The following is a 27,815-nucleotide window of genomic DNA, read 5'->3' on the forward strand; positions in this document are numbered from 1 at the left end:
TTCTCATCCAGCTTCACTGTCTCCTTCTTCTTTTACACACAGACACAAAAGCACAGGCGAGCATGCACGCACGCACGCACGCACGCACGCACGCACGCACGCACGCACGCACGCACGCACGCACGTGTTGCTTAAGTTCTTAAAGAAGGGTCAGAACAGGACTGAAGGTAGGCCAAGTTTTGACAAGAAGCATGTAAGGGTCCTTTCATATTGATGAAGTTGAAAGGAACTCCAAATAAGAGTCAAGGGGTTGAGGGTTCAGCTCTTTAAAAGGGGTCAGTGGAAGGCCAGAGACAAGGTTAAGGCACTGAAAGCAGGACAGACACAAAGATCTGGAGACTGGGCCTCAAACAAAGGGGAAAAGACTGAGACGCATGTCAAAGCTACGCCTTTAGAGGAGGTCAGACTGAGGTTAAATGTTATGACCGGGGACCGAATATGACCAACACTTGACTGACTGAGAGGCTGTCGGCTAAGAGGGAACAGCTGAGAATGGACTCGATCCACACAAAACATTTCCAGTTTAACGGTATAAAATTGCATTTTCCTAGAAGCTGCCTAGAACTACATATTCTCAGAAGGCTTTAAAGATGTGGAAATAATCTTACTCAAAGGGTCCAAGACTCGCTCCTGGCAGGCCATTCTTGCTGACAGCAATAGCGCTAACTGAGACAGTCAGGTTACAACATACATGAACACCAGACAGCAAGTGGAAATCCCGTCTTACATAATTAACCAGAATGAGATCAGGGGGTCAAACTAACGTGTGCTCTAGTGCTTCGTTGATCTGTTTGTGTATACAGGAGAAACTCCGTAGCTGCTGTCACAGCTCAGCTGAGCCACTGACAAGCTGGCCTATGACATATGTTTACATAAGGTTTTTATTCATTCAAATTAATCTACTGCCCCGCCGTTCTGTTAGCCGCCTGTTGCTTTTATTAATAAAAACATCAACATGGAATGTTATTTCGAAGCGAAAAATAAAATGCACGAAATGATGCAATGTACTAAATTCAGAATAAGGTGAGAGCTCGGTTACTGTTTCTTACCAAGATAAACAAAATCAGAACTCTCTCATTTGACAACTGTTTCCTAACCTGTTTATCCTGCCCGCCCCGCAGCAGTTCAGACGCACTTCTGTCCGTAAGTGCAGGGATAGGTGCATAATGCACGCTTTAAGCCCCAGCCGGCCCACGAGCCAGAACTGGAAAAACTGTGTTCGATGAACAAAGGAACACTTTTTACACACATCACACTGTGTGAAATGCTCCTCGTACAAATGCAATACAATATTCACATTGAAAAAGTGCAAGTAAAACAAATGCAATGTAGTGATATCTAGGAATACTGGCAGGTTATGGGAAACACCCCAAAATCTTGTTAATGTTTAGCTCCAGATAAAACAATCGGGCTATCTCAGGCTCTCTCGCAGCAAAAATTATGCTGCAGAGCTGGAGTCTGCTTGTTTATCCAGCGATCCAACACAGATTTGAGGCAGTTTAATACACTGGAAGGCATACAGAGCTTTTATACATGACAATATTATTTTTTGGCATACAGGGATTCCTTGAGCACTGCTTACACAGCATTTAGCTGCAGAATCCACTCTACACATGAGCGCCGAGGTTCGTTTTACGTTCATATAATCTTAGAAAATGCACTGCGGCTACAGTCGTTTCTGGATTACGGGGTTTTTAATCAGCTATCATCCAGCCGCTAACACTCCTTTTTTTTTCTTTTTTCGTACCATAGCAGATTTGCCTCGTTTTGCACATACCATCATTTCTGCATTTAGTCACGATCGCACCACAGAAACAAGATTAAAGACGCGATATAATCCCTTGAGTTTAGCATGAATGTTATCTTCACTTGAATCTGTTTTGAATTGCTGCTGCATTTTTATCAGGGAAAAATCTCCCATGACCCAGGAATTTCACAGTGAATGGGTTTTCTCATTCAGCAAGTCAAGGTACATCTGTTATAGCTGAATGCTTTGCAAACAGCAGCGTGAGTGTGCGTCTGTCTGCGCGCGTGTGTGTAAGCTACAGTGTGTGTACATTAACGTCCGTACACTGTGGCTCCAGCAGCGGCCATTCAAGCCGGTGGTAAAGATGAAAGCAGAACGAAATGATTACTCAGATGATCCCCAGTTGATTCCCATTAAAATCACACGACTACATGTTGACGGCTTGGTGTGTTTGAGGGTGTCTGCGAACGCCACGGGCACATATGGGAAGCAGAGACGATTAGCCTCCAACTACATATAATGATTCACTACGCCAAAGTGGGTGTCACCTCAGCCTCAACTCCAGCCTGCTCTTTGTACTTTTATTTTGCTGGGTTGGCTCCTTAAACGGTTCTGTTGGTAAATGTATGCCTCATTAAAAATTATGCTCTGTCCACATTCATCTCTGCAGCTGAAGCAATACGGCAGAAATGCAGAAACAATACACACACTAACCGCCCTGACTTCACTCACCGCAAATACAAGCATGCAAGCGGACACGCAGACACACACACACACACACACACACACACACACACACACACACACACACACACACAGATCATTGGTTTCTGTCTCTCTAAGCTGTGGAGATCTGGGAGACTCAAGCAGGTTGAACTCTCTAGCAGCTCTGAGGTCAAAGGTCATAGATAAAACCACGGACCAGATGACGAGCAAACAACAGACTAGCTTCTGATCAGGCTAATAGTGCTACTGCCCTAATGCAAATGTTTGGAAGCCCTTTGCTCTACTGAGGCCGATGGGAAGAAATCTACTAAACCTTAACCCCGATGTCCAGAGGTCAAGCCTTGCCTTGCTCGCTCAATAACAAACCAGCACATCAGGATGCAAGCTGATGTTTGGAGGCCCCTGTTTGTGCTCGCAGCTCAACGTAACGCATCAGATTTGTCCCTCTATGATCCATATGCTCAATCTGAATCTGGATTTGACACTAAAATTCAACCTAACAAAATAAAAAGGCACCAGCTAACATACGTAAGTCTGCACCTCCACCTCAGCAGCTGAGTCTGAAGTGCACAGTGATAGAATGTGGTCACGTTTTTAAGAGTGATGACATATATCAACACAGTCTGTCTGTACCCAGGACACACAACACAGCACAACCCCTTATTCACAAGGCTGGACAGCTGTTCTGAGGTTAACCGCGGGCTGCTTCTAATAATGCACAACTAAACAAAAATAGGATTAGGACCAGGGTCTGACTTTTCAGTTCAATGACAAACACAATAAAGCAGATATTTTCCCACAGTAGATTCAATGTGTTTTGCTGTGCTTTTGTTTGGCTGTGCTGTGATTCACTGAATACTGTGGAGCTTCCTGTGATGTTTTGGCATTATAACCAGGTGAGCTGCAGTCAATCGCCCCAAACACAGGATCAAACCACAGCAGTGCTGGCAAGAGGAAAAACAACTGTTCCATCGTACGTATGTGGTTATTTTTCAGATTTGATGGGGTCCCTGCTGATAAGTTGGACTTACAGGAACGTCATAGGACATCCACTGCACAAGGAAACACACTAAATGCACTGAGTACAAAAGATCCTATTCTACGTATTTGTGAGTGAATGGGCCGACCATAGAGTCAGAATGAAAAGAGCAGCCATTTCCTGGGGGTGTGTCAGCCAAAAGAAGATGCTTTTGTAGCTCTGTTGGACCAACACTGTTCAAAAGTCGCCCCCCCACCCACCCTGCCCCCGCAGCTTTTTAGCCTCTCTTGACTCACTTTAGTCAGCTCTAGACAAAACAGGACAAACTACAACCAAAGACCATGCTTTTATTTGCCTCTCCACTGCATACGAACTAACTAATAAACCAAATGTACTATTGAGAGCATCTACAGGGCTGATTACGAGAGGCTGGGGAAGGACGGCAGTGACCTGAATCCACACCCCCACTATTTCTTAGAATTCTTAAAAGCAAATCTAGAGAACCTGGAGTATTTTCTGGATGGTTTATTATTGGTTTCCTATCTTGGCTGACAAATTCCCAAAAGATTCATTCCTGAATTGTTACCTCTGCCATGTGGATAAACAAGATAAACACTGGACACTGCAACAGATCCAAAGTTATTTCAAGTTATTTTTGCTTTAAAATCTTGTCCAGACATCCAGCGAGCCCAGCTCTGGAAAGCACCTCATACTGACTTCACAGTGTGGCTTCGCACATTAGTGTTGGCCGCTTTACTTCTAGTCTTAAATGGCAACACCTCACCTCTACAGACACTGTTTGAGCGGTTAAAGCAGCATATAAATTCTTCTAAAGACAGACTTACTGGAGACAAACCTACGATGGAAATTGCCATTTACCTGATAATTCGGATGATGCAGGAAATAATCCGGACATCCGGCCACAGCCATGTTTTGTGTTTCTCGGCTCTTTCGTGCAATTTGCTCGGTGGGATCAGTTTCGATACGAGATGGACAGAGCGGAACCTGCAGAGGAAGAAGAGCAGACAAATGGAGGTTAGTGGAAAACTACAACGGAAGGAGGGGGAGGGTGAGAAGGTCCAAGAGAGGAAGGATGAAGGAAGGAGAGGAGGATGACAGAAGGAAGATGAAGTCTCGGTTCTGAGGAGACAGATATAGCACAGAGCACTTCTTAACCCACATAGACCCACAGTAAACAACATCAACGAGCAACAAGGGAGCAACAGCGGTAGGTTGTAAATTGCGAGACGTAAGCAAAATAACTGAATTGTATTCAAAAGCCACTTCAGTACCAGCGTACCTCCTTCAGATTATGATCTGCAAAGCTGCTTTGCAATACAACCAATTATTTAGCAAAAGGAGCAAAAAAACTAAACTTCTTAGAAATCAATCAAATCCAGCTTTCCAGTGAGGTCAACGTGGTTCAACGGGAGTTACTCAAACTACCCGGTGTTCATATTTGTTTATCAGGTAAAGCCAGTTTCCTGGAGAACCGAGCCTTTGAACAGTATTACAAATTTAAGCAGGCCGGCAGTGATTTGTGTAATGTTTATTATTTAGTGCATGAATTGGAGCCAAGATAAACCACACTGGTTTTTATTTGGATGATAAAATAGCTGATTTAACTTTGCACTACCACTGCAGTCCATTTGTAGAGTCAATAGATGAAGCCCTGCACCATATGCCACAAGTCATTATTATGAAGATCCAAGACCCTAAAAATTAGATGCTTCCCTCATTATGTCTAAGTTTTCTACAAATGATTTTACCGTTCTGACCCCGACCCAACCAACAGCCTCAACACACCCCACCATCCTTTAATTTCACAACAATAAATGAATGAGCAATCTGCTGAGGCGCCGTCCTTGCAAATCAACATCACTGCCATACACGCTACACCTCAGGGGACTTTAAAGGAGGTCTTCTACTCTGCGAAGCCTCCCTCCCGGCCATCCTTGGGTCAAAATAACCACAAATTCAACAACACGGACTTCAGTCTATTTGAACTTCTTAAAGTTGGTATCCTATTAACCTCTTGGCACTGCTGCCACTGAAGAAACACCTGTAAACACCGACCCAAAAATACCCTGCAGGCACCTCTCCAGGTCTTAAGTTAGACCCCAGGGTATATTTGGAGCCAAACAGCTCGGGCTCACAACTATGACGGTCTTTTATGCAGCAGTTCATGACCCCCTGTTGGTATTTCAAAAATATGACCTGCCATTTTATAGTCAGCTAATATTATCTCATGTTTGCATTCGCGGTTGTGAGCGGGCTGCCCTTGCGGCCGTTGAGTGTGTATATGTGTGTGCGTCTCGGCCTGTACATGTGTTTCTGCATGCGTACGTGTGCTGTATGTGTTTACATATGCGGAGCATGTGTGGCAGTGCGCGGGTGTGTAAAGGCTCTATTTTTAGGAGTTTTCAGGGTCTTTGAGAAGCTCTACTTGCGTTTATGGAGTTGTGTGTCTTGCTGCCTCTGACCGACGATGTGAGTGTGCAATGATAGGACCACTCTGCTCCCAAACTGGACGTATCGTTTAACTGCTTTCTGACAGCGGCGATGTAAGCAAAATGATAAAGAGCGGCGTCGTATGACCTGCTGTCCACGTCAGACGGCTAAAGTGTTCCAAACAGCCACGCTCCAGGGAAAGGCGAGAAGCCGGCCATCACACGGAGGCCATCACTCTTTTAAAATAAAGGTCGGATTGTCCACTTCAAAAAGTTTTATCGGGCACAATTCTGACGTAGGAAAGGTGTGGGGCAGTTTCTGAAGCCGTTCAACCATCCAACAAGCATTTCTGATGCAGTGTACTGACCCTTGGACAGCCTCTGATGCAGTGTACTGACCCCTCATTAATGTAAGATAGAAAATGAGAGGAGAGATTGAGCAGAAACGCCGACTTTAACATGAAGTTGGTCGGGACTGAAACGCTGGGGGCCTGATTTTTGTGTCAGCTGATGAGATGAATAAAGCTGTCACTCCGAGCTCTCCCTTTCAAATGATGTTTTTTAAGAAATGAAATTGAAATAAGTTTTTTGTACCTCCAAAGCCAGGCTAATGACCAAACCATGAATGCATTCTAAACAAAGAGCTTGGCACCACGATCACTGGGACCGCTGAAAGGGCTCGCTTGTAATGAGCCTGTGTGTGTGTGTGTGTGTGTGTGTGTGTGTGTGTGTGTGTGTGTGTGTGTGTGTGTGTGTGTGTGTGTGTGTTACTGTGTCAGTCCGTGTGTGTGGCCTGGCATGCTAGGGCTGCTCGTCATTTACACATTATTTACAGACACACAGTTTACAACAAAAACAAAACAAATTAACATCAGCCTAAACTCTCCGGGCAGCCCCTCATTAGGCACCACACACTTGCTGACGAGCTGTGGCTGAACTGTATGTTTATTATATTTTTGGAGTCAGGGGGTTGCACAAGAGGGACAGGAGCAGACCTCTACGGACTGAGGCCCATTGAAGATTACATCCTTCTCAAAAGTGCTACTTTTGTTTCATGAGGATTAAATATTCATCATGAAATGAATTAAAAGTGCGGCCTTTCAGCCTCACCGGTGTAAACTCTGCTTCATCTGTGCGTGATTAAACTTGGGAAAGGGCTCAGGCGTTCCATGTAGCATTAAAATACCTTAAAACCCAAGTTTCAAAGTGCTCATACGTGCCACGGTGACTCTCAGTGACTGATATATTGACCAAACACACACGCACCTATGCTTAATTGCTCCCTGACACAATCAAAGCCATTCCAGCGCAGGGATTAGACCCTCTCAGAGCCCTTTGATTCGATTCCTTCCACTTCAACAGCGTACTGAAACCTAACCATCTCTGACCTTGACAGTGCAATTATCCGGACGGTGTCGCCGCACTAGAAAGGCGGACTTTGGGGTACGGCGGCTGTACCGAGCGGTGAGGTGACAGCATCTGGATTAATTAAAGTGATTTTGGCTCAGACTTGCATGAGGGAGAATGTTCGCTGGTGGACTTCAAACGCCAGGGCCTTAATAATACCTGTCATGAATCATAAATCCTTCGCGGCACCAGCACAGACCTAGGTGAGACTTCATAGCAAAGACACAACGCTCTGCTGAAGGTGTTCTGCTCTGAGGTTTCACCAACATCCATCTAATGCCGTGGGGAATATTTAGTGTGCGATTTCATTATTATTAGTAGCATTATTTGAAAAGATCCACACTGTTGGTTGCAGCCCATTACTCACAAATCGATTCATCTTTCCAAGCTTGGAAACTTTATGTCTGAGTTTCACGCAAACGCACCGACGGGAAAGCTTGGACATAGTTACAGCTATGTTCATGTACATTTAACAAAGCACGACACAGGACCTTTACTGTGATGGATTAGAAATGTCATGCGAGTTTCCAGTCGCTGCCAAGATTATAGATCACCACTGGAAAAACATGTCCGCCTCAGAAAACAGTCAGCAGCGATGTGACACCATATATGTGATTTGCACTTAATAAGCTAGAACATGCAAGGTTATACGGCGCGGCACCTGAGCCAGTAAGGCATAAACACTGAGAGCATTATTTAGTTCGGGCTTTCCTGTGCTTAAAGTTAGTTCATCCATCTGTGGTGCATATATGAACCTGGAAGACAACAGAGGTCACCACTGTGGTGCAGCTCTACTCCTGCTGTTTGGAAAATGACACACTGTGACCTCTCAGTGTGCTGGATGAGTCATTATTAAAGAGAGACTAAACTTTAACTTTTGAGAGGAATAAGAGCCTTTGACCTCTGGGTATTTCCCCTGAGCTCTGTAACTACAACAACAAGTGCAGCACGCAAAGTGTAGCTGCTCTCGAACACGTACCGGCGGCCCCGCATGCTTAGTCAGTCTCAGGGTTAATGTGCTGATATGTGCTTACATCTCAAGGGTCCAGCTTTAACATCCCAGGGTGATAAGCCCTGAGGAGAAGCCAAAGGCGAGGCCTGGGATCACCAGAAACCTGGGCTATTTAAAGTAAAGCCTAATTGAAACAGTAGAAACATTTCCCTGAACGGTTCTCCTCTTTTACATGGTGGTTGGATCAGCGGCTGACCAGCTCACCACACCAAAGATGGATGGACTTTAGAGGCTGCGGGACTGCGACTCTGCTGGCAACCAACGCCATGAGGGTAAATATGGCGTACAATGCAAATGCACTGATCCAAAAAAGGGAGAAGGGATTGCAAAGCACACACACATTTTCAGACAAACTTACTTTGCAAATGATAAATATATATTTGGGATGATGCAGACGAACCCTCATTATGGTTTTAAATAGAGTCATTACTTCTTTAGGCCACAACTTCCTCCCATATTGAATAACAGGTTATTATTAAGTTTTTCCCTTCCTTAAGCCTCTCCAAGGAGCCTAATAAAATATCTAGTGGAAAATGGAAATATTAAACTTTTAACCTCACAGACTGTATGTAGGCCAAGCCTGAAATAAATAAGTGTCTTGTGAGCTGCACTGCCAAACATACCTTGTAAACTAAGGAGTTGGTTTGACTTTTTTTTTTTTTTTTTTTTTTTTAAATCAGCCTGCCTGTTGGTCTGGTTTGTCTGTCTTAACTGTCAACCCGTCTATTTGTTGGGTTTGTCTGCCCTTCTATCTGCCATCCTTGCTTGGCTTTTTGTCAGTCTGTCTCTCTGTCTCTCTACCTGTCTGTCAATCCACCCCCCTGCTAACCTTCTGCGAGGCGTTCACTGCTCTATATATATTCCAGTCCATTCCTAATTGGGAAAACATTCTAAATAGTGGGAGTTATTTATAGTGGGGCATCCAGAAACATACGGCAGCATACTTGTGCAGTGTAGCACATCTACTTAAAGCGCATCTATTTAAATGGTAGCAACGAAGATCTTTTTCCAACGTTCAGTGTTGCTGGATAAAATCAAACGCAGTGGATGTGGATTAGGTGTTAAAGGATTACGTGGAAATTCATGATAGCCATTCTGCTGTTGCCAAAGCAATTATTGAACCAATACAGAGTGTATTTCTTTGGAACAATAGAAACACTGACAGTCTGGATTGTAACTTACTGGAACAGAAGCATTTCAATCAATTCAACCAAAGTTATGCAGCGTGCTTTGTTACTGTACCAGTGCACTCAGGGTAAGGTTGGCACAGACCTGCCACTAATGTGCAGCTTTTTAAGAGGAAAATTCAAACACTTCCAAGGTACCTACACCAAAAACTTCCAGTCACTTAAAGCCTTTATCATTACCTCTAAATTGTTACTATAGTTTACAGAATCCCTTTATACCCACTGCAATCAATGCAGATGTCACTTTGTTTATTTCACCAGTTGTTCACATTAACTTTGATTGTATGTCTTGATCATGATTATTTCACGCTTGCTAATTTCCAGAGAGTCACCAGTCTGGACCTTTCGGCAAAAATAGCACAAGGCAGAGTGATGAGCCAAATGTCAAATGAGACCATTCCAGGTGTAGATTGTGCTTTTATCAAATCTATAACAAAAAAAACCCAGCAAATAGCCTTTCAGGTCATCTTTGGAGTTAATTAAACCTCTTTCACACATGGAACCATAAGCCAAACGCCCTCAGTGCTCGATGGCAGCATCTGTGCAGCTCAGCTGTGCAGCTGTGTCAACTGCTTTGACTGTGTGTATAATTGTAAAATGTGTTCATCCCAGTCAAGTTGACTTCAGCTGATTGGACTGGACACAGCTTAACACAGGGCTGTTCAGCCCTGCTCAGCCATCTTTGGAATGCAGAGCGCACATTCTTTCCATACGGGGTACCCGGTGAAAAAACATGTGTAATACACCCCAACCTCGTGAAATGGCACGCATTGATTTGTGGGCCAGCCAGGGATAGGCTGGATGGTGAGGAGGGAAAGCCAGGAACATATGGCAGAATATGTGTGTGTGTGTGTGTGTGTGTGTGTGTGTGGTGTGTGTGTGTGTGTGTGTGTGTGTGTGTGTGTGTGTGTGTGTGTGTGTGTGTGTGTGCATCTATAATACAAACACAGGGAGACACACACATGCCAATTGTAAGCTTCCTACTCAGGTATCATAAGGTCAAAAGGGGACTTTTTATGCTTCTAGGGATCACGTAGTGTCAGGGAACAAAGTGTTTTATCTGCTTCACCCTGGGGCAGAGGGTCTGCACAAGACTGTTTTCTCTGTCTCACAGCCAACCTCTCCTGCAGATGCACAATCCGGTCGGGATTCTGATCCCTCTGATCACTTGCGATCTTTTAAAAATCTGTCTCAGCCACCTAACCCTAACCCTAAAACAGATGCTCAGCTGTTCAACAAGCCATGTTCATAAGTCATGATCTTAAAAGAAAAAAGAGATTGGAAGTAAACAGAGACAGCTTCAGGTCAGGGCAAGGGAAAGGAAAATTGGATAAAACATTACGGATCACGTGTTGTTTCTATGAGAGTTAATGTGATTTCCCACTGAGACAGATAAAAAGAAGATGCTGGATAATCAGACTTTGGAGACTCAGTATAGATTAGGGATGTCAATTGTGACATAACGTAGCATTAATGTCACTTAACTTTTGTTACTGTAATACCACACATGATGGATATGAGTTCCTGGAAGTTTGCATGCTGTATGGTTTACTGGAAGACGGCGCATTTACAACACAAGGTTAAGCCCAACAATAAATAAATAAACAGCTTCTTATTATATATTTTCATATGAGAAATTTCATCCTGGGATAATAATGCTGACTACATGAGAATAACGTGCCATGTCGGCCACATTTGTGTTGGGTCCCGTGGGATCTGAGGAATCCCTCTACAGCCCGGGGCGTCACTGAGACAGACAGACAGTACAGCTGGAACAAGCTTGACATCACTTATCTTCAAATGGAAATGTCAGAGGCCTCGAGAGAGCCACTGCAGCACCCAGGGGAGCAGTGACTGCATACAGTGTATGTGTGTTCCTCTATGTGTGTGTGCATGATTTACAGCATATCTGAACGTACTGTCTGGGTTTGTAATAAGTCTTTTACCAGTTTCTCTTAGTGGTGACTTCTACACCACAGTTTGCCAAACTTCTATTAATGAGTCTCCTACTGTTTCACTCCAACTCCAAGAGGTTCCCCAGATTTCCGATTGGCCTGACGGTTGCGGGTTAAAGAATGACTGCTGCAGTAAGAAGAACCGGAGTGAAATAACAAGAATATACGGTTTCATTTCATGCTAATTGCTGAGTTCAACCATAAGAGCAGTGCTACTGAGAAAAGAGGAAACAGTGTTGATTAAAAGTGGGTTGAGGTATCTCAATTAAGCAGATGGCTATTTGGCTGGCAGCTGGTACTTATGACCCTTTGCAACTCAAGCTATAAATCTGATGCATTTTTAGGGACACACCCATTGCAGCTTAAGAGCAGCCTGTCCTATAATGAGCTAAAATGAGGTGCGAAGGATGATACCGGATAGCCGGGTGACAAGACAGAGCCGTACATGCCAAGGCTTCCCCCCTTACACTGGCTGTCTTGTTCATAGGAGCACATACTGCATTTAAAGATGCACTAATCAATATTTTTGTTCACGCGGATCAAATGACTATGAGTAATGTGTATGCTACTTGTAAATAAGAAACTGTTTCATATCAGCGATAATATGTCAATGTTGCTTGGTTCCGTTGCCCCCAAGTGAGGATTTGGGTGACAAAGAAATGGCCCCCGACACCGCTCATACCCCTCTCAAGCACCACCCCACCAAACCTCCAGACCTCCTGCTCACCCATGCTGCACTGGAACACACCAGTCACCTCCCTCTCCTCCAAACCCTCGCCCAGCCCGAGCCCCGCCTATCCGACCCCTTCCCTCATCCTGCACCGCTCCAGTCCAGAACATAAACAACGTCTTAATTCAAGAAATGGCACGGATCCAACTCGGTGTCTGGGGACTTGTGGAGAGCCTATTGAAGTGAATATACTGACCGTAACCCAACCCCGAGAGAGGGGAGGTCAATTATTCTACTGAATATGTTTAAACTAGCTAGACACCTTAAGTGAGAACATTTAGCCCGACGCTGTGAGTTATCAAAACTTCCTACGACGAGGCGACCTATAGCTGTACATGAGACAGGGAGTGATATGATTTGGAAGATAAGTCGCCTGCCCTACTGTATCTTGTTGCTGTGGGCTGGAGATTGTCCGGCTGATTAGCACAAGTCCTTAGCTCTCCAGGCAGCCTTTACAATGTGTGCAATTTTATACCAGTAACTCACAAATCATCTTGAACTTAAACATGAAAACAGTCTTGCCAAGTCATTAGATTACACCACAGAAAAACTGGACAGAATGAGGTGCTCATGCAACTGCAGATGACTAGAGAAAGTGCTTGAAAATGGCAAAACCATTAGAATTTACTGTAAACACTAACAAACACAGATGACTGCTGATCAAAACGTGTCGTGTTCAAGAAACTCTAAAATGAAAATTGCACATGATTCCAATTATCAACCTTCAAGCTTGTGGTGGGCTGGTTGTTGTTTCTGCAGCAATGCAACACTGAAAGACGGGGAGAGAGAGCTGAACAGAGCATCTCTGTCCTCTGTTCTAATCAGCAGATTAGATGGTAGTCACTCCTCACTGGATGTGCTTGTTGCACATGTTGATTAGTCATTAATTGGCAGCTTTCATTATTTGGGAGCAGCAGCGTAAAGTGGGGCTATAAGAGAGGGCCTGATGTCATGCCGGGGGAGGCTGAATACCACCAGTCTATGAGAGAAAGGCCTTTTGGAAACGTGGACAGTGCCTAATTGGATGAGGATTTCATTGGGCTGCTTGGGAGAACTGGTCTTATGCAATGGCATAGATGAATGGACGGGGCTTGGGAGCAATTGTGCTTGTGCACAAGTTGGCTGTAATAGTGGCCCCAGAGGACTACGTTCGATGGATTCGCCTTCTAATGACACCATCTTTACATCACCTGTTGGTAGCACATAACTTCTTTAACTGACTGATGCTGCAAAACACACAGATCTAATTTTAGGCAAGAACATAAAACTGCTAAAAACCATAATCAAGTCGACCTTGTAAGTAAAACATTTAACGTGTATAAGAAAAGGACTGGAGTTCTCTGTGACCACTTGAGGTGAAAGGAAGGAACAGGATTTATTTTACTTACTTACTCACTCACTCACTCACAGGAATGCTAACAAACTTGGCTGGCTGAAAAAAAAAAATCATATTAAGAAGGACTTAACGTAAGTCCTATTCCTGAGTACCAAAGTACACCAATCTAAAGCCCTGACAGCTTTAGTGGAATACTAGAAAACCAGAGGGCAGAAAATGCAATTATATACGACAAAATACATGCATGCATGGTCAAAAGTGCTATACCCAGAGCGTGAGAGGGGATCGGAATGAGGTTTAGGACAGTGCTATAATTCAAGAACAGAAAAATGGCTGTATTGTTCTGAGGTTTTGCACTGGGAAATATTTCTGGTGGGGGAAAAAAAACCTGTTTTTGTTTTTAATCGTACGGTACATCTACCAAAGCCAACTAACCATGGTTTGTTTTGATCTCGCATGTCAGATTCCAGCTGGTACAGTGAGACACAGATCAACGGAGGGAGACAGATAAAGACAGCGAGGCTAGGAGACGGGGCGAGCTACAGAAAGAGACAGCTGACTGGGGGAGACAATGGGGTGGACAGATGGACAGGGAGACAAAGATTATACAACATATAGAAATAAAAGCAAGAGAACGCGTGAGCGAGGGAGAAAATGGTGCACATGTGCGTTGAGAGAGATCGTTTCGTCCGACATCACTGTGCATCCAAACCACATTACCTGCTCCCACCCGTGCATGTGGTCCCTCAGGTGTTCAGTTACCTACAGAATAAAGGCAACATTCTTGCCTCTCACGCAGGCTTGGGTTTCAGCCACATTTGGACCAACACCAGGCAGTGAGAAACTCAATCCACTGTACACTTTGGTGGTTAGACAAGCAAGCATTGCATCACCTTGGGTCACAAGGGGAAAGCGGTGAGAATTGTGTTTGTACAGGTCCATATTTACAGTATGGAGGAGGAGGAAGAAGAATAATACCACAGAGTTTTTCCTCTGGCAAGGCCGTCGGTTCTTAGAAATGACTCCTTACAAAGCAGAACATGATTACTCAGCGGTTTTAGCTGAGATACCAAGTCAAAACATTAATTGGACCGTTGACAATAAGTGGTCACATTAGTCTTAGGAACTGTTAACTTGTGGTTAAGTAACATTTAAAAGAAAAACAAATGCAAAAGTCTGGAGCTTGTTTTAAGGCTAAGTCTGTGGGAACTGAACCCAATGTAGGACATTTTAGCAGAAGAGAAGAGCATCTAGAAGTTATGCCTGAACTGAGCCCAAACTGAATGTTTAGCCAAAAAACCAAACAGCAGTCTCCAACATCTCTGGATTACTTCTTGACCACTGAGCATTTTGGTACTGAGGGTGAAGTTGCTCTGCTTTTAGATCCAGAGTCAGTTGACTGACATGAACTGTGCTGTGGTCCCCCGGCAGGCTTGGGTTAATGGTGTCATGACATCAGGGAGGGGGTATTAACAGTGCATAAGCCTAGACTAACCAGTGCTGAATGACTGCTGGCTGACGCAAGACCCAATGGAATGCTGCCTAGAGCACGACCACAAGCTCTTATACCACCAATACCAGCTAATAGGATATCTTTTCCCATTGAATGGCAGCTGAAACTCTATGTATACAAACTTATGCACACTTGTACATCAAGAAAAGCTCTGAAGTTTAAAACATGGCTCAGACTTTGGTTATGCAACAAATCTCGGGGGTAAATACTGCCAAGCATACAGTATTTCAATGAAAAGCCAATGGACTTCAGGCAGCAGAACCAAGTGCATTTGAGATTCTTTCTGTAAAAAAAAAAGTCTGAATCCTAGAGCGAGTTGAGTATAGCTTATTGTAAGTATAATTATGTGCATTATGTGCAGTCAGCAGCCCTTTGGCAGCCTGTAGTCTTGCAGAGTTCATGCCCCGTCATGCCTGTGCTTACTGAGCATGGACTTGAAATAGCAGGACTGGTGCTGAGGGGGTGAAAGAAACCGCAGCTAGAGCGGTTGCCATGTGCACAGAGATGTGACCACAACATAATTAAATGAAAGAAAGCAGGAAATAATGTGCAGGGGCAAGGAAAAGAGAAATCCTCTTTGGTTATGAATGGGAGAGTGTCAAAAAAATCCCATGCTTGAAAAGACACAACTATAGCATGTTTTAGACTGTACACAGCAGGAACCACGTGATCAAACTACTTCACATTCAACCACACTTTAGAGGTTAGCATGCAGAGGACCATGCATGGGCGCCGTATCTAAACGCTCCAGTGTAGCTTGCCAAGTTGAGTGGAATATCAGTGGCTGGCAAGATAGTGTGTTTCACTTCAGTGACTGCAGAGAGGTTGCTGTGCTTTGCTTGCCTTAATTCTGAAAGGTATGTGAGGTTAAATTTAAGATATACTAATAACTTTAAGTCTACAGGATTTCAATTAATCCAATAGTAATTAGCCTAGCAAGTACTGCACGACAAGGCCGAATGCTACATGCACTCAAAACCATCCGACACAGTATGGAGTCATGCTTACAGCTTGGCTTTATCCAGTGTTTTCCTTATCACAAGGGTGCCACCTTTGGAAATGAAAGATCAATAGCTCTGCCTGTGCAGCTGACAATCCCAAATGTTGGCATATCCTCCATTTTTGAACAGCACTGACTGTTATCTCAGGATTCCCCTTGAAAATGTGCAGTACCTGCAAAATCTTACCCTGTGCATCAGTCCCCAAGTGCCTCCCAGCGCGAGCCCTGATCTGCATTCAAAACACACAGGCCAACGTCGATAGTTCCCAGAATCATAAATTTGGGTGGTTATGCAACTTTCTGCAGACACCACATGCAGCCAATAAAGAAATTGATTTGGAGGAAGGCCCGAACGACAGGGCAGATTAGACTATCTATGAAGAGTTGCTTTGTCAAGACGTTTCCACATTAAGTTAGATTAGATAATGATCAGGCTCTTTCTCACTCACTGACCCTTTCTGTTAGTGCCACCGCCATTGAACATTGCTTCACTGTATAACTGATATCAGCTGCAGAACCATTTTAAAACAAATGGCACAATGAAACAATAGAGGAGAATACAATAGTGTACACAGCAGAAGGGAGGTGCATCTATAGTTACAGTAAGCATTGGCAGTATTTGGGGGAATAGCTGCATTCAGGGGAGGCTTGAGGACGAATGAGTAGGCGAGGGATTCCTTCAGATTTTCACATCAAGAAAGCCACATCATGCAGCCCAGCTCGATGAGACTTCCCGACACACTCCCTCTGGAAGCGCTTTAGCTGTTGCTTTGATTCAGGACTCCAGACCTGCTTCACAAGTGCACGATGACAGTTTGAACACTCAGCTGATTAAAAACGTCTTGTTGCTTGAAGCTGCAGCGGCTCTAAAATGGATTCAACACAACAGTTCCTCACTTCACTGAGGACCCCCAGGAACCCACCAAAGGACCCCCTAGGGGTCCCGGAGCTCACTTTGGGAACCACTGCATTAGGGATATATGAGTATCCCTGAGAAAACGCCTCTTTCTCCCTCTTCCCACCCCTAAAGCGAATGCTGCCAAAATGATAAGACAAGATAAGGCGAGTGGCGAGACTCTCACAGAATATAGTGTTTTTTTTTTATTTCTATATATTTTCTTTTTTGGGGGGGGGCGCAACGCGGGGAGCTGGAGTCCTACTGGATAGAAAGTAGGCTATGGGCCACCGTAGACTGCTGTTACGCAATTGTAAACAAGGCAGGCAGTCGGGATCAAAATACTTTTCCCCACGAGAGCCTCGAGCCACAGGAACTGTTGCTAAAGGTGCGGAAAAGTGCACGAGATCTAGGGGCTGCTTGTCGGCACGCGTAACTTCACGAACCCCGGAACAGTGTGCGACGGAAGCTCTTCACGAGTGGAAAAAACACGCACGAGCCAACACAGAGTTAAATGCAAGCGCCAGATACAGTGAATAAACTTGTTCTCAGAGTTCAATGACTGGCCGCTACGTTGTCAGAGAGGAAGACATGGACCCTGGCCCCGCTAGGCGGTTACGCGCAGTGCGCACACGTGTTCCGTTCCACAAAACAGTGCGTGTCATCACAACAGCACATTAAACTTTTATCACACGCGCTCACTGCCCACTCTGCGTGGACTTTCTGGTCCCCCCTCTTCCCAAAGCACGGGGAGCGCGATAACGGCGTCTTCCTCCGGCAACATGCACTCACCTTACAGCCAGATCAGTGGAAGGAAGGCTACGGCCGCCAGAGACAATCACGGAGAGTGGCAGTCTGGAGATGAAGGGACACTCGGCAGCGGAGGATCAGGCCACGATGGTCAACATTCCCGGACTGGACAGGTAGACAGAGGCAAGAAGAAGAGGAGGAGGAGAAGGAGGAGGAGGAGGAGGAGGAGGAGGAGGAGGCGAAAACAGTGGCCGCAAAGACTGCAGACAGCTCATCTCATGCGGCCGGGGAGGACACACACACATTACACGCACACAAACCTACACACACGCACGCAAACAACTCCTCCCCTTTTAGGCGAGGCCACGCCCATGAGTGAGGGGTGATTAATGCGGCGTTCACGTCCTATGGGAATAAGGGCGTGTTCGGAGGATTCCGCTTTTTTTTTTTTTTGTTCTTTTCTTTTTTTGAGGGGCTGTCTCTGGCTTTTTGAGTTCACTGTGTTCCGGATTAAAGCGCACGTAGTGCAGGACCTGTACACTCTGAATGAAACAAAGCGAGAACAGGAGGTTGCTGAGTGTACCAATGTACAAGATTGTTGGGTTATTTTGAAAAACTCTTTTAACGTCATTGTTAAGACAAAGGCAGTTTCTCAATAACAAAATATCACTGTGAAACAAAGTTGCATCACCTGATGTGCGCGGAAAACAAACTTTTAAACCTCACAGATTTTAAATAATCACATTTGTGCTTTGGGTCACACTGAAAATACTTCCCCCTCTTACTCGACAGTAAGGCATGAACACCCTTAAAAAGTGCTTTAGATGTCTTAATCAGCTCTTAATCTATTGGCAGCCTCAATGTAAACATTTAAATGGCTGCATTTCATTCCTCGGGTTCTCATCCTTTCACTTTTAAGGAAAAGGCTTCTTTCTTTAACGTGAATAGGTAAACATGAACGTGTAAGGGAATCCTGCTTTTCATAAGAGACATTAAAGTATTAAAGTAATATCCCTTAAAACTACAGGCTTTGATGTTCAGTGCAGATTTACATATATACTGTTGTTTATTGAGATGTGAATAAAAATGGATCAAACACAAGTTTAAGTGTATTTCAAACACTCATTGGGTTATGATGCATTCATCATTCTTTCCAGTGTAACAGATTATAACCAAAGCGGTAACATGGTAAGAATACAGTATAATATACCACGATGAGACTAAGTTAAGGACGACTCTTTTAATCAGAAGCTCTGCTCTGACAAGCACAATCCAAAAATCCAAAAGAAATTAAAACACCGGTGGCTGTGAGGTATGCATATTGCACAACTGGGGGTCAAATCTCATTGCACCAGAGTTACCTTCCGGGCGCTGTTGTGTTTTTATCCCCATGAGGCTTGTAAGGGGATTGCACAAGACCTTCTCATGTTTATGACTGAGAGAAACATCAAGAGGTGTACATTCAGCTCATGTGTTATTCCAGTTCAGACCAGGAACCAGCAGTACAGATTAATAAAACATTTTGGAGTGACACGCACCAAAGGAAACGACTTAAACTGAGCCAGAGAAGTGACACCAGGGATAAACCAGCATTCAGATCATTTCTCGTACGGCCTGTGATATTTCAGACTTGGAGAAGTTTAAGTGATGGGAAAGCACCATGGGAGACTGAAGTGCAAAAGGTCATCAGTCCTGAACTGTGTGTGTCTGCATGTGGGGACTCACACTGTGTCCCTTCAATGTGTAAACACCCACTCAGTGAGCAGACATTGCACAGCCATTGGCATCACACACATACTTATTAACAAACACACATCATGTCACTCACATAAACAAAGCGTTCTTCCTGTGAGGCTGGCAATGAGACAAACTAAACACACATTATGTTGATTTCACCTCATCAGACATTCTGCATTGCACAGGCCTTTTGTTCAGATTGATTGATCAGATACATGGTAGGCTACCCAACATCACAACACAAAGTCAATACAAACCCCTGCTGATAGCCGGTCTCACTGTGTCCATCACTCATAAGTCGGCCTGTCAAGACTAACAAAGCTGTGTAATATAAGACGAGGCAGTTGGTGAATGGTTTCCACTTAAGTGTCTCACAGGACCAGATGAGTATGAGTACGCCATAGAGGGAAATCAACATGTTCTTTATTTAGTGCTGATCAGTACAAAAAAAGCCACATATAAAAATGTGTGCAAAGTGGCTGATGTGATCTAAATTGTATGATTACATGTTCAAAATTTATTAGTCAACATGATGATGGGCTTGGTGACACGTAACATACGCCGTCTCTGCCTTAGGCCTCCGTGTGAAACTGTTATGGCAACAAATACACACTTACCAATAAGGCTGGTAAAGGCGCAAAGCCAAGCCTAAATGAATTTATTTCTGTTGTATTATGTGGTGCAAACTTCTGGTAATTCTTGATTCAGAGGCTGTTTACGTTGCCGGTATGGTTAAAATGGTTTGGAACCATAACACAGGCACAAGCTCAAAGACGCATACATACTCAGAGCAAAAATATCACTCACTCACACCCATACACAGCCTTCAGAGATTTGTAAGGCAGATTAGAATGGCTGTAGAGTGAGCATGAATTTTGAGCCACAAAAGAGCCTGTGGTCCTCTGCAGGAATTTACAGCTTTCTCTGGCCAGCAGAGCCAAGATCATCTGTATGCACTGACTTATTCCACTGCTAGAGTTCACTCAACATCAGCCTACAACGGCCAGTAAAATCCCTGAAAACAAGACCATGAAAATGCAGCAATTCACATTTTGTTTGGGAACACCTTCGCACTCAAAAGAATACGTTATTTAAAGAGAGCAGATATTTGTTCATGATACGTGAGTCAATAGAGAGTGTGCAGTTTTCTGTCACTTTACCTGAGATTTCTCCACAAATGTGTGTCTACACTGTGTATTTCCATGTGCTTTTGCAACTAATGCGGATATTTGCAACATCCAGATGCTTCTGGGGAAGGCGGAGGGGCACAATGACTAGTGTTTCAGGAATCAGGAATGCAGGTTAGGTTCAAGTTCTGTGAGAGTCATTTCGTGTGACCACATAGTGATGAGTCAGGGCCATGAGCTGCTGCCTGGAATAGTAGCTCATCTGTGGTGTGGCAGAGGGAGAGACAGAGAGAGAGAGAGATGGGGAGAGGGGGAGAGAGAGAGAGAGAGAGAGAGAGAGAGAGAGAGAGAGAGAGAGAGAGAGAGAGAGAGAGAGAGATTGCAATACATTTCATAAGGACAGCAGGATGACCACAGTGCTGGGAATGGCACTGGAATCATGCTTTCCAGGGCAAGGTTCATACTTGTCTCAATGCTATTTGAGAGGAGAAAATGCAAATTCTTGGTGAATAAGGTAAACATACAGGAATGTCAGTCTTCACTTGATAACAAAATGATTTATTGAATCAAAAATTAGGTAGGCAAAAATAACTGTGCAACCTTCCCAAAAAACAATGTTCACTTAAAAAGCAGAAGCTTATAAAATGTTCACACCATCAGTGAAAGTGCTCTCCATCAAAGCGTTCAATCTCTCAGGGTGAAGATCTTTCTTAGTTTACAAAGTCTACAATGCTACAATGTGCTGTAGGCTATTGTGTGTAGGTGAAATGATCTAGCAGAAATGAAACAACCTCTAAGCTGTGAAGGTTATCACTCTCAGGACAAAACATACAACAGCAAAAATATTGAATGAGCGTCGAAATTGAGCATAATTTACAATAAATCTCTACAAATATTAACTCAGCTTTATCTCACGATCCACAGCAGTAAGCAAGCGTTTACACCTGAATATGGATCCTCTAAGTTTTTCTTCATTCCAACGATGAGTCAGAGTGGATATCAAACTTTATCCATAACCGTACCATTTAATGGCAGAGGAGCAGAATGCAATGACACTAACCTAAATCAAGGCCACTGACAGCTTAAACTACTGCTTTCCTTCAACTGCTGCTCTCTATTACACAGCCATTGGTAGTGACTTGATTAATAAACAAATCTCTTTTCTCATGGTGACATCCACCATTGATATATTTCAATAACAGTACTTCAAATATGTGAAATGTCAAGGAATGGAAAAGTTCACGTTAACTTCTCTAATATATCAAACATCAAAGGCATGGTCAGTCATACTGCTACTGTACAATAGAAGTTTTGCGGGACACTGACCAAGTATGACAATGTCTTTAGACTTCAAACAGCAGCATAACTGACAGAAATGAAAACAGGAGCACATTGAGCGAGCAGGCACTAGTCAGTCACCATCATCTCACTCCTCCTCAGAGCCAGGAACTGTGGAAGTTGGCATTCTGGACCAGATCCGGATAAAACAATGCACAGTCTGCAGACAATATTATAGAATCAAACATCATCAATGGATCTATCCATTGTTTTCTGAAGTGTACTTAAGTTTCAATTATCTTAATTTGTTAAACATATATTAAGTAATTCAAATGTGGAAACATCATCAGATGCAACTTATTGCACACCATAGAGAATTTTTACAGCAAACATCATATACATAACACTGACTGAGCAACAATATAAGGCATCCATAACTTAACTATGGTTGAAAAAAAAAAAAGATCAGAACAAAAAAAATTCTGAAAGTAGCATAAACCATTTAAATTTGCTTTCATTGGCACACGTTTTGTACAGCGTTCCAGTTAAAACTACTGAATTCAAGTACAGATGGCAAGATATGTTTCCAAACAGCAATGTGTTATAAAGATGGACAGAGAAAGAACGTTTTCCAGCAAAATACTGCCAGAAGCTAACTGACAGATCTGATATTATGAGCAGAATTAGCTACACACATTTCACCTGTGACACCTTAATCAGACAGATGTAGATGTTACTGGTGTTTGGCTACTAAGAGAGCAATGTTCCCTTGTCCTTCCATACAAAATTCTTTGAGCATTAGTGCATTAATTTAAGCATAAGGCTCCAGACTGCTCGTCAGAGCTGTGAAGCCCCGCTTGAATAGTTTATGTAGATAGCATGTAGAGATCATTATTTCTCCTTACTGTATTTTTCGTATTTTGTGTCACGCATCAAACAAAGTTCCCCAGAACTTTGAAACGACATTCACTCAAAATGTGACTCAACCCAGTTTTTCCAAACGTCTGTTGCAAAAGCACAATGGCAAATCACACAAAGATCGAAATGAAACTTGATAAATGATTCCTCGCTGCGGTGATGTGGGCTTCCCCTCTTATTGCTGAGGGAGTGTTGAGGAGGTTGCTTGGATTGTTCCCAGTCTGCCGTTAACTTTGACTGTGTTTGTGGGTGCAGCGACCTAGTTAAAAGAGACACAACATGTCATGTTTGTAGTTCTCCACTTTGGTAATGACAGGAGTAATAGCTCATGGCATGCTGGAAAGAATTTATCAGGTTCTGTGGTGTCTAACTGGATACTGAAAAAAGAAAGAAAGATGCAAATAATCATGTAAAAACATATCTGGAAACTCTAGTTTTACACGACTGCTGACCTGAAATTGAACTTTTATCTTCTTGGAAATGTTTGCACAGCAGTACAGTACTGCTGTCAGTTGAATCTGTGAATGTGTTACAATCTGAAATTCATTTCCAGCTTTCTCGGCTGCTGCACTGCAGGAGAGCTTTATTCTGCCAAGGATGTCTTCCAATGAGGCGAGACATGAGAGACCAGACCAAAGACGTGAGAGACTCGTGAGGACACTGGTTCAAATCATATGCTTTTCTTGTGTGTCTCTGCTGGTTCTAATGACTGTCTCTTTTTTCACCTCCCTGTCTGCTTTGATAAGACTCTCTCTGGGTGAAATTATGCTGTCTTGTGTATCAAGACTCATTTCATCACTTGCTGTGCTAATGCTAAACTTGAATTTGCTTATGCTATCTTAGTTTTGTTTCTCATTTCTTCACCAGTGCATGTATTTTTCCCTGTTCTGCAGTCAGAACAGGTGAGACAGAGATTTGGAAGCCAGTAGCCTCTGAAGTAATCTGATCCAATGGGATGTGTGGGATGTTGAAAAGTTAATCGCTACCCTCATCATTATGTTTTCATGTAGAACTGAAACTTCAACTGTGCTAACGCAGAGCAAATAAACGTGTCAAGAGCTCTGCAACAACATTCACTCTGTGGTGTAAACAGATGCTGTATTTATCTCTATTTGTACCTTTCTTAGCCTCTCGGCAGCAGATCCAGAGCGAATGGCCTCCAGCATAGCCTCCCTGGCCAAGGCAGGGTTCATCGGGGCGTTAGCACTTGAATGTGGCACAGTGCTAGGCTTGCCCTGAAGCAAGACAGGGGGAGGGGGAGGAGGTGGAGGTGCAATCATGGGCGCTGGTGGTGGCGGCGGTGGTGGGGTAAAGACAGGAGGAGAAGTGCAAGTCAAAGAGGGAGAGGAGGGAGGGCCTGCACTTCTCTCCTCGTCAGAAGCCTTCCTGAACTTCTCAAGCTCATCAGCGGCCTCAGATTTGGTCTGGAGGACACAAAGGAGAGAGACAATGGCAACTCTAGACATATAAACAGACGGGAGGCCAGCTGCTCTCACATAAATGCATTTGAACTCACACTGGCCAAGCACACAAGTGTATCCAACACCAACCTCGCACACAGACAAATTCTTTTCTGCTCTAATCTTTCTGCATTACACGGTTTTCAACATTTATGTGATCTTATCTTATTTATTTTTGTGCCTCCATTGTACGTAGTTATTTAGTTTCATTTATTTATTCCCTTTTTTCTGAGAAGCACAAAGTTTTTGAGTCTGATTTAGTCATGCAGCATTCCAGAGATTCCACTTCTGGTAAGGAACCTCCAGAATAGAACCACAGATGTTTCAGCTACAGCAGCACGTTTTCTGCCCCTTTCATTCCACATGCGTCCTTACATGACAGCAAACCACAGTTCACAGTCCACAAAGAGGGATGGAAATAGACACCCATGCTTGCATAACTTGGTTCATACATGGCTTAGTGAGCTGCTAAATAGCTAACAATACAAAGAGTTAGGATTCACATTTCCTTTTAAACATACTCGCTATGCATAATCACAAGTAGCTGGAGCACAACAACGGTGCTAACGCTGATGATTAATAGGTAAAATGTTTATGTTCACCGCTTTAGTTTAGATTGTTAGCATGCTAACAGTTGACCCTATAAACAAGGTACAGCTGAGGCTGATGAGAACATCGTTGGTTGCCCAGGAATTTGGTCATAAATCATCATTGGAAAAGAAAAAAAAAAAAAAAACATTTTGAATGACCTAATGGTGGTGCTGAAGGGGATCACTTAAGCCGTTAGGATTCATTCTCTGGGAACTCTGAATATCTGAACCAAATTACTTAGCAATCCATCAAATAGCTGTCAAGAAATTTCTCACTGCGCTAAAAATGTTGACCTCATTATGACACAGGAAAAGTCACAGCATCAACGAACGGAATGGGATTCATCTTCTCTGCACAAAACTGTCTAGCTTGGTCAAAAAGAGAAGCACTGTTGATGTTTAACAGTATAGACTTAACATTTGTCTGAGGACTACACGTGGACACATTCAAGATGGGGGAAAGTGGATGTAAGAAACAACCAAACTGTGATTTTCAGGGCCAGGTTTTATCTCCCTACCACCCCCCTCGATGGTGACAGACATGGAGTGATATTGCATTAATAGCAAAGAGAACATTTTACCTTCCTCAGCCTTCCGGAGTTCCTCTGAGCTCTAATGGCTGCCAGAAGAGCAGATCTCTCATTCTCCTCCTCAACATAAGATGCTTTCTTCATGCTGCTGGGACCAGAGGTGGTTATCTAATAATGAAATCAAAAATAAAGTCAAAATCCCTGTCTCGTCTACCAGCCAACACCACCATGAACACTTTTTTAAGGATATAGTGTATTTCTCTGACTGGCAGTGGGGTAGATGCAGCCTCCTAGCTTTCAGTTGGCATTGTGATCACTTTCTTTCTCATCCATCCACCTACAGCACTGAAGATGGATTCATCTTGATCTCACCTTCTTGAGCCTGTCCCTGCCTCCGCCTGTCTGGATTGCCTCCATCAGGCTGCTGTGCAGAGATGTCTCTTTCTCAACAGATTTGCAGATCACCGGTCTGAACTTCTTAACTGGGCCAAACACCGTCACCGGCAGATGCCCAGGGGTCACACCACTGTCTGCTTCTGTGACAGAGGGCTGTGGTTTCACATCAGGTGCTAGATGGGTGGCCGCCTTGGGCATGTCCCTCTTGTTCTGAATACAAGACATGGAGTATTAGCTACACTGGAATTTACAGTAACAACTTTGCTGTAAAGATTCTTCACAGTATTCCTTTTTCAGGGCAGCCATAACATGAAAAAGAGTGTTTATACTGCAGGTTTTACTCACATTTGTCTGGCCTTGGTATGCGGTCTTGAGAGTTGTGGGTGGTTTGGCAGATGAATGTGGAGGGCTGCTTTGTGCTGGGCTGGGGCTTCTGGGACGAATGTGTTTAATATTATCTCTGTCATTATTGGCGGTCATGTTTATTTGGGTGGGGCCGCTAGACTGAATGTGCTTGGTTGTTTCCAGTGTATTAGAGTTTCCTTTGATGGATCCAACGTAACTTCCAAATCCTCCCCTGTCCGGTCTCACTTCTCCGAAATCCCTCTGGCTATCTGACACATACTCTGGGTAGCTCGTAGATTTCTTGGGACCGGGAGGGTTGGATTTAAAAGCAGATTCATTCTCCTTATTATCTGACAAAAGTGACTGGGAAGATTGGTGTGGATTCACTTGCATGGACCAACCTGATCTCTGGAAACCGATAGTCTGTGTTTTCAAAGCAGCAGAGGACTCAGGTATGTTAGGGATGGAGTTGGGTTTATCAGAAGTCTTTGGGGCGTATTTAGTGATGGCAGATGCCACGTATTGGCTTGAGGTTCGTCTGGATGGTTTGAGGAAGGACAGGTCTTTTCCTGGGTCAGGAAGGACTGAAGCGGGAAGGGTCGTTTTATAACTTGGCTGCTGAACGCGTTTGGACACTGAAATCTTGCTCTCCACCTCTACCCGCTCCTCTTTAGCAACTTTGGTGTCTTTTGCTGGTTCTTTAGCTTCTTCGTTAACCGTCTCTTTAGGCTGGGATCTTTCTGCAGGTTTTCGAAGTGAAGTCTGCACCATTGTCAGGTCCCCAGTGTTGCTGGTCTTCAGTGTAGTTTCTGAAACTGTAGTGGAAGTGGGAGTGGGACTTTTCAGGCCATCTGTGCACTCCTTAGCCTTATCAATGAGACCTTTGTTGTGGGGCGCAGCACTTTGTCGACTCTCATTTGAGCTCCAAAAAGCTTTGGCTTTTCCAAGAAGGGAAGACCCATCATAATCATTCATTTCCGACTCTGATGAACCACCAACTTTCTTCGGAAAGGCTCCCACTTTCACCATGTTTCCTTGATTGTCAATCTTAATGGCACCGAGAGTTAATGTGACAGGTGGCGTTTCCGTAGCAGCATGTAAGACAGAAGGTTTGGGAGGGACCACAGTGAAGGTTTTCAGACCGAAGCGTGATGTGATGTTGTGAGTGATTTTGCCATGTGAAGCACTGGAGCTGGAGTTATTTTGGTCAACTCTGTGCATCTCTTCATCTCTTCCTAGAGACACTGTTCTCTGACTGGCTGGTGGAATGACAGGTTTCTTCTCTTGAAAAGACTGAGCGTTACTTTTCACAGGGTCGGGTGTGATCTCAGTGTTCTTGCTGTGTTTCTGCATGTCAACATTAGATTTCACTGCAGATGTTGTTCTTTGTTTATCCTTTTTCACACTGTTTGTATCAGCGATACTCATCCCTTTCATTTTTGTCTCGAGCAGCTTTTTTTCCTTTTTATCACCTTTAGATTTGTTCTTCACTGGCTTCTGATGCTGCTCAGACTGCTTAGTATTTGCACTGCTGCTTTTATTACTGTCAGAAGCATTGTTGTTTCTGTTCTGTGGCTCAACGCTGGACTGGTGACTACGCCCTGGACCTGTGATGAAACAGGGTAAGAAAAAGTCAATTTAAAATCTAAATAAAACAGTTTTAACTGTATTGTATTGATACCATTGAGCCAGAATAAATGCCTTTAAAGGCATAAAATGTCAACAGCTGTTGAGGTGTCAACTACTG

General features: G+C 43.8%; 2 protein-coding genes across 6 annotated transcripts in view; both read right to left on the reverse strand.

Annotated features, from left to right (window-relative positions):
- Nucleotides 1-17,915, reverse strand: part of LOC143324563 (growth factor receptor-bound protein 10-like) — a 65,153-nt gene extending 47,238 nt beyond the window's left edge. For all 3 annotated transcript variants that reach the window (XM_076737175.1, XM_076737176.1, XM_076737174.1), the window contains exons 1-2: nucleotides 17,730-17,915; nucleotides 4,332-4,457 (exon numbers count right to left, since the gene is read on the reverse strand). In XM_076737175.1, the coding sequence (XP_076593290.1) occupies nucleotides 4,332-4,382 (51 nt within the window). In that variant the 5' untranslated portion in view covers nucleotides 4,383-4,457; nucleotides 17,730-17,915. The remainder of the gene's footprint in view (nucleotides 1-4,331; nucleotides 4,458-17,729) is intronic.
- A 3,182-nt stretch (nucleotides 17,916-21,097) lies between these two features.
- The window catches only part of cobl (cordon-bleu WH2 repeat protein), a 54,313-nt gene continuing 47,595 nt past the window's right edge, over nucleotides 21,098-27,815 (reverse strand). For all 3 annotated transcript variants that reach the window (XM_076737924.1, XM_076737925.1, XM_076737923.1), the window contains 5 exons: nucleotides 26,069-27,675; nucleotides 25,700-25,933; nucleotides 25,379-25,495; nucleotides 23,866-24,171; nucleotides 21,098-23,006 (listed from right to left, as the gene is read on the reverse strand). In XM_076737924.1, coding sequence (XP_076594039.1) covers nucleotides 22,923-23,006; nucleotides 23,866-24,171; nucleotides 25,379-25,495; nucleotides 25,700-25,933; nucleotides 26,069-27,675 — 2,348 coding nt within the window. In that variant the 3' untranslated portion in view covers nucleotides 21,098-22,922. The remainder of the gene's footprint in view (nucleotides 23,007-23,865; nucleotides 24,172-25,378; nucleotides 25,496-25,699; nucleotides 25,934-26,068; nucleotides 27,676-27,815) is intronic.

The sequence above is a fragment of the Chaetodon auriga genome, chromosome 8 (assembly GCF_051107435.1).
Source record: "Chaetodon auriga isolate fChaAug3 chromosome 8, fChaAug3.hap1, whole genome shotgun sequence".
NCBI lineage: Eukaryota > Metazoa > Chordata > Actinopteri > Chaetodontiformes > Chaetodontidae > Chaetodon > Chaetodon auriga.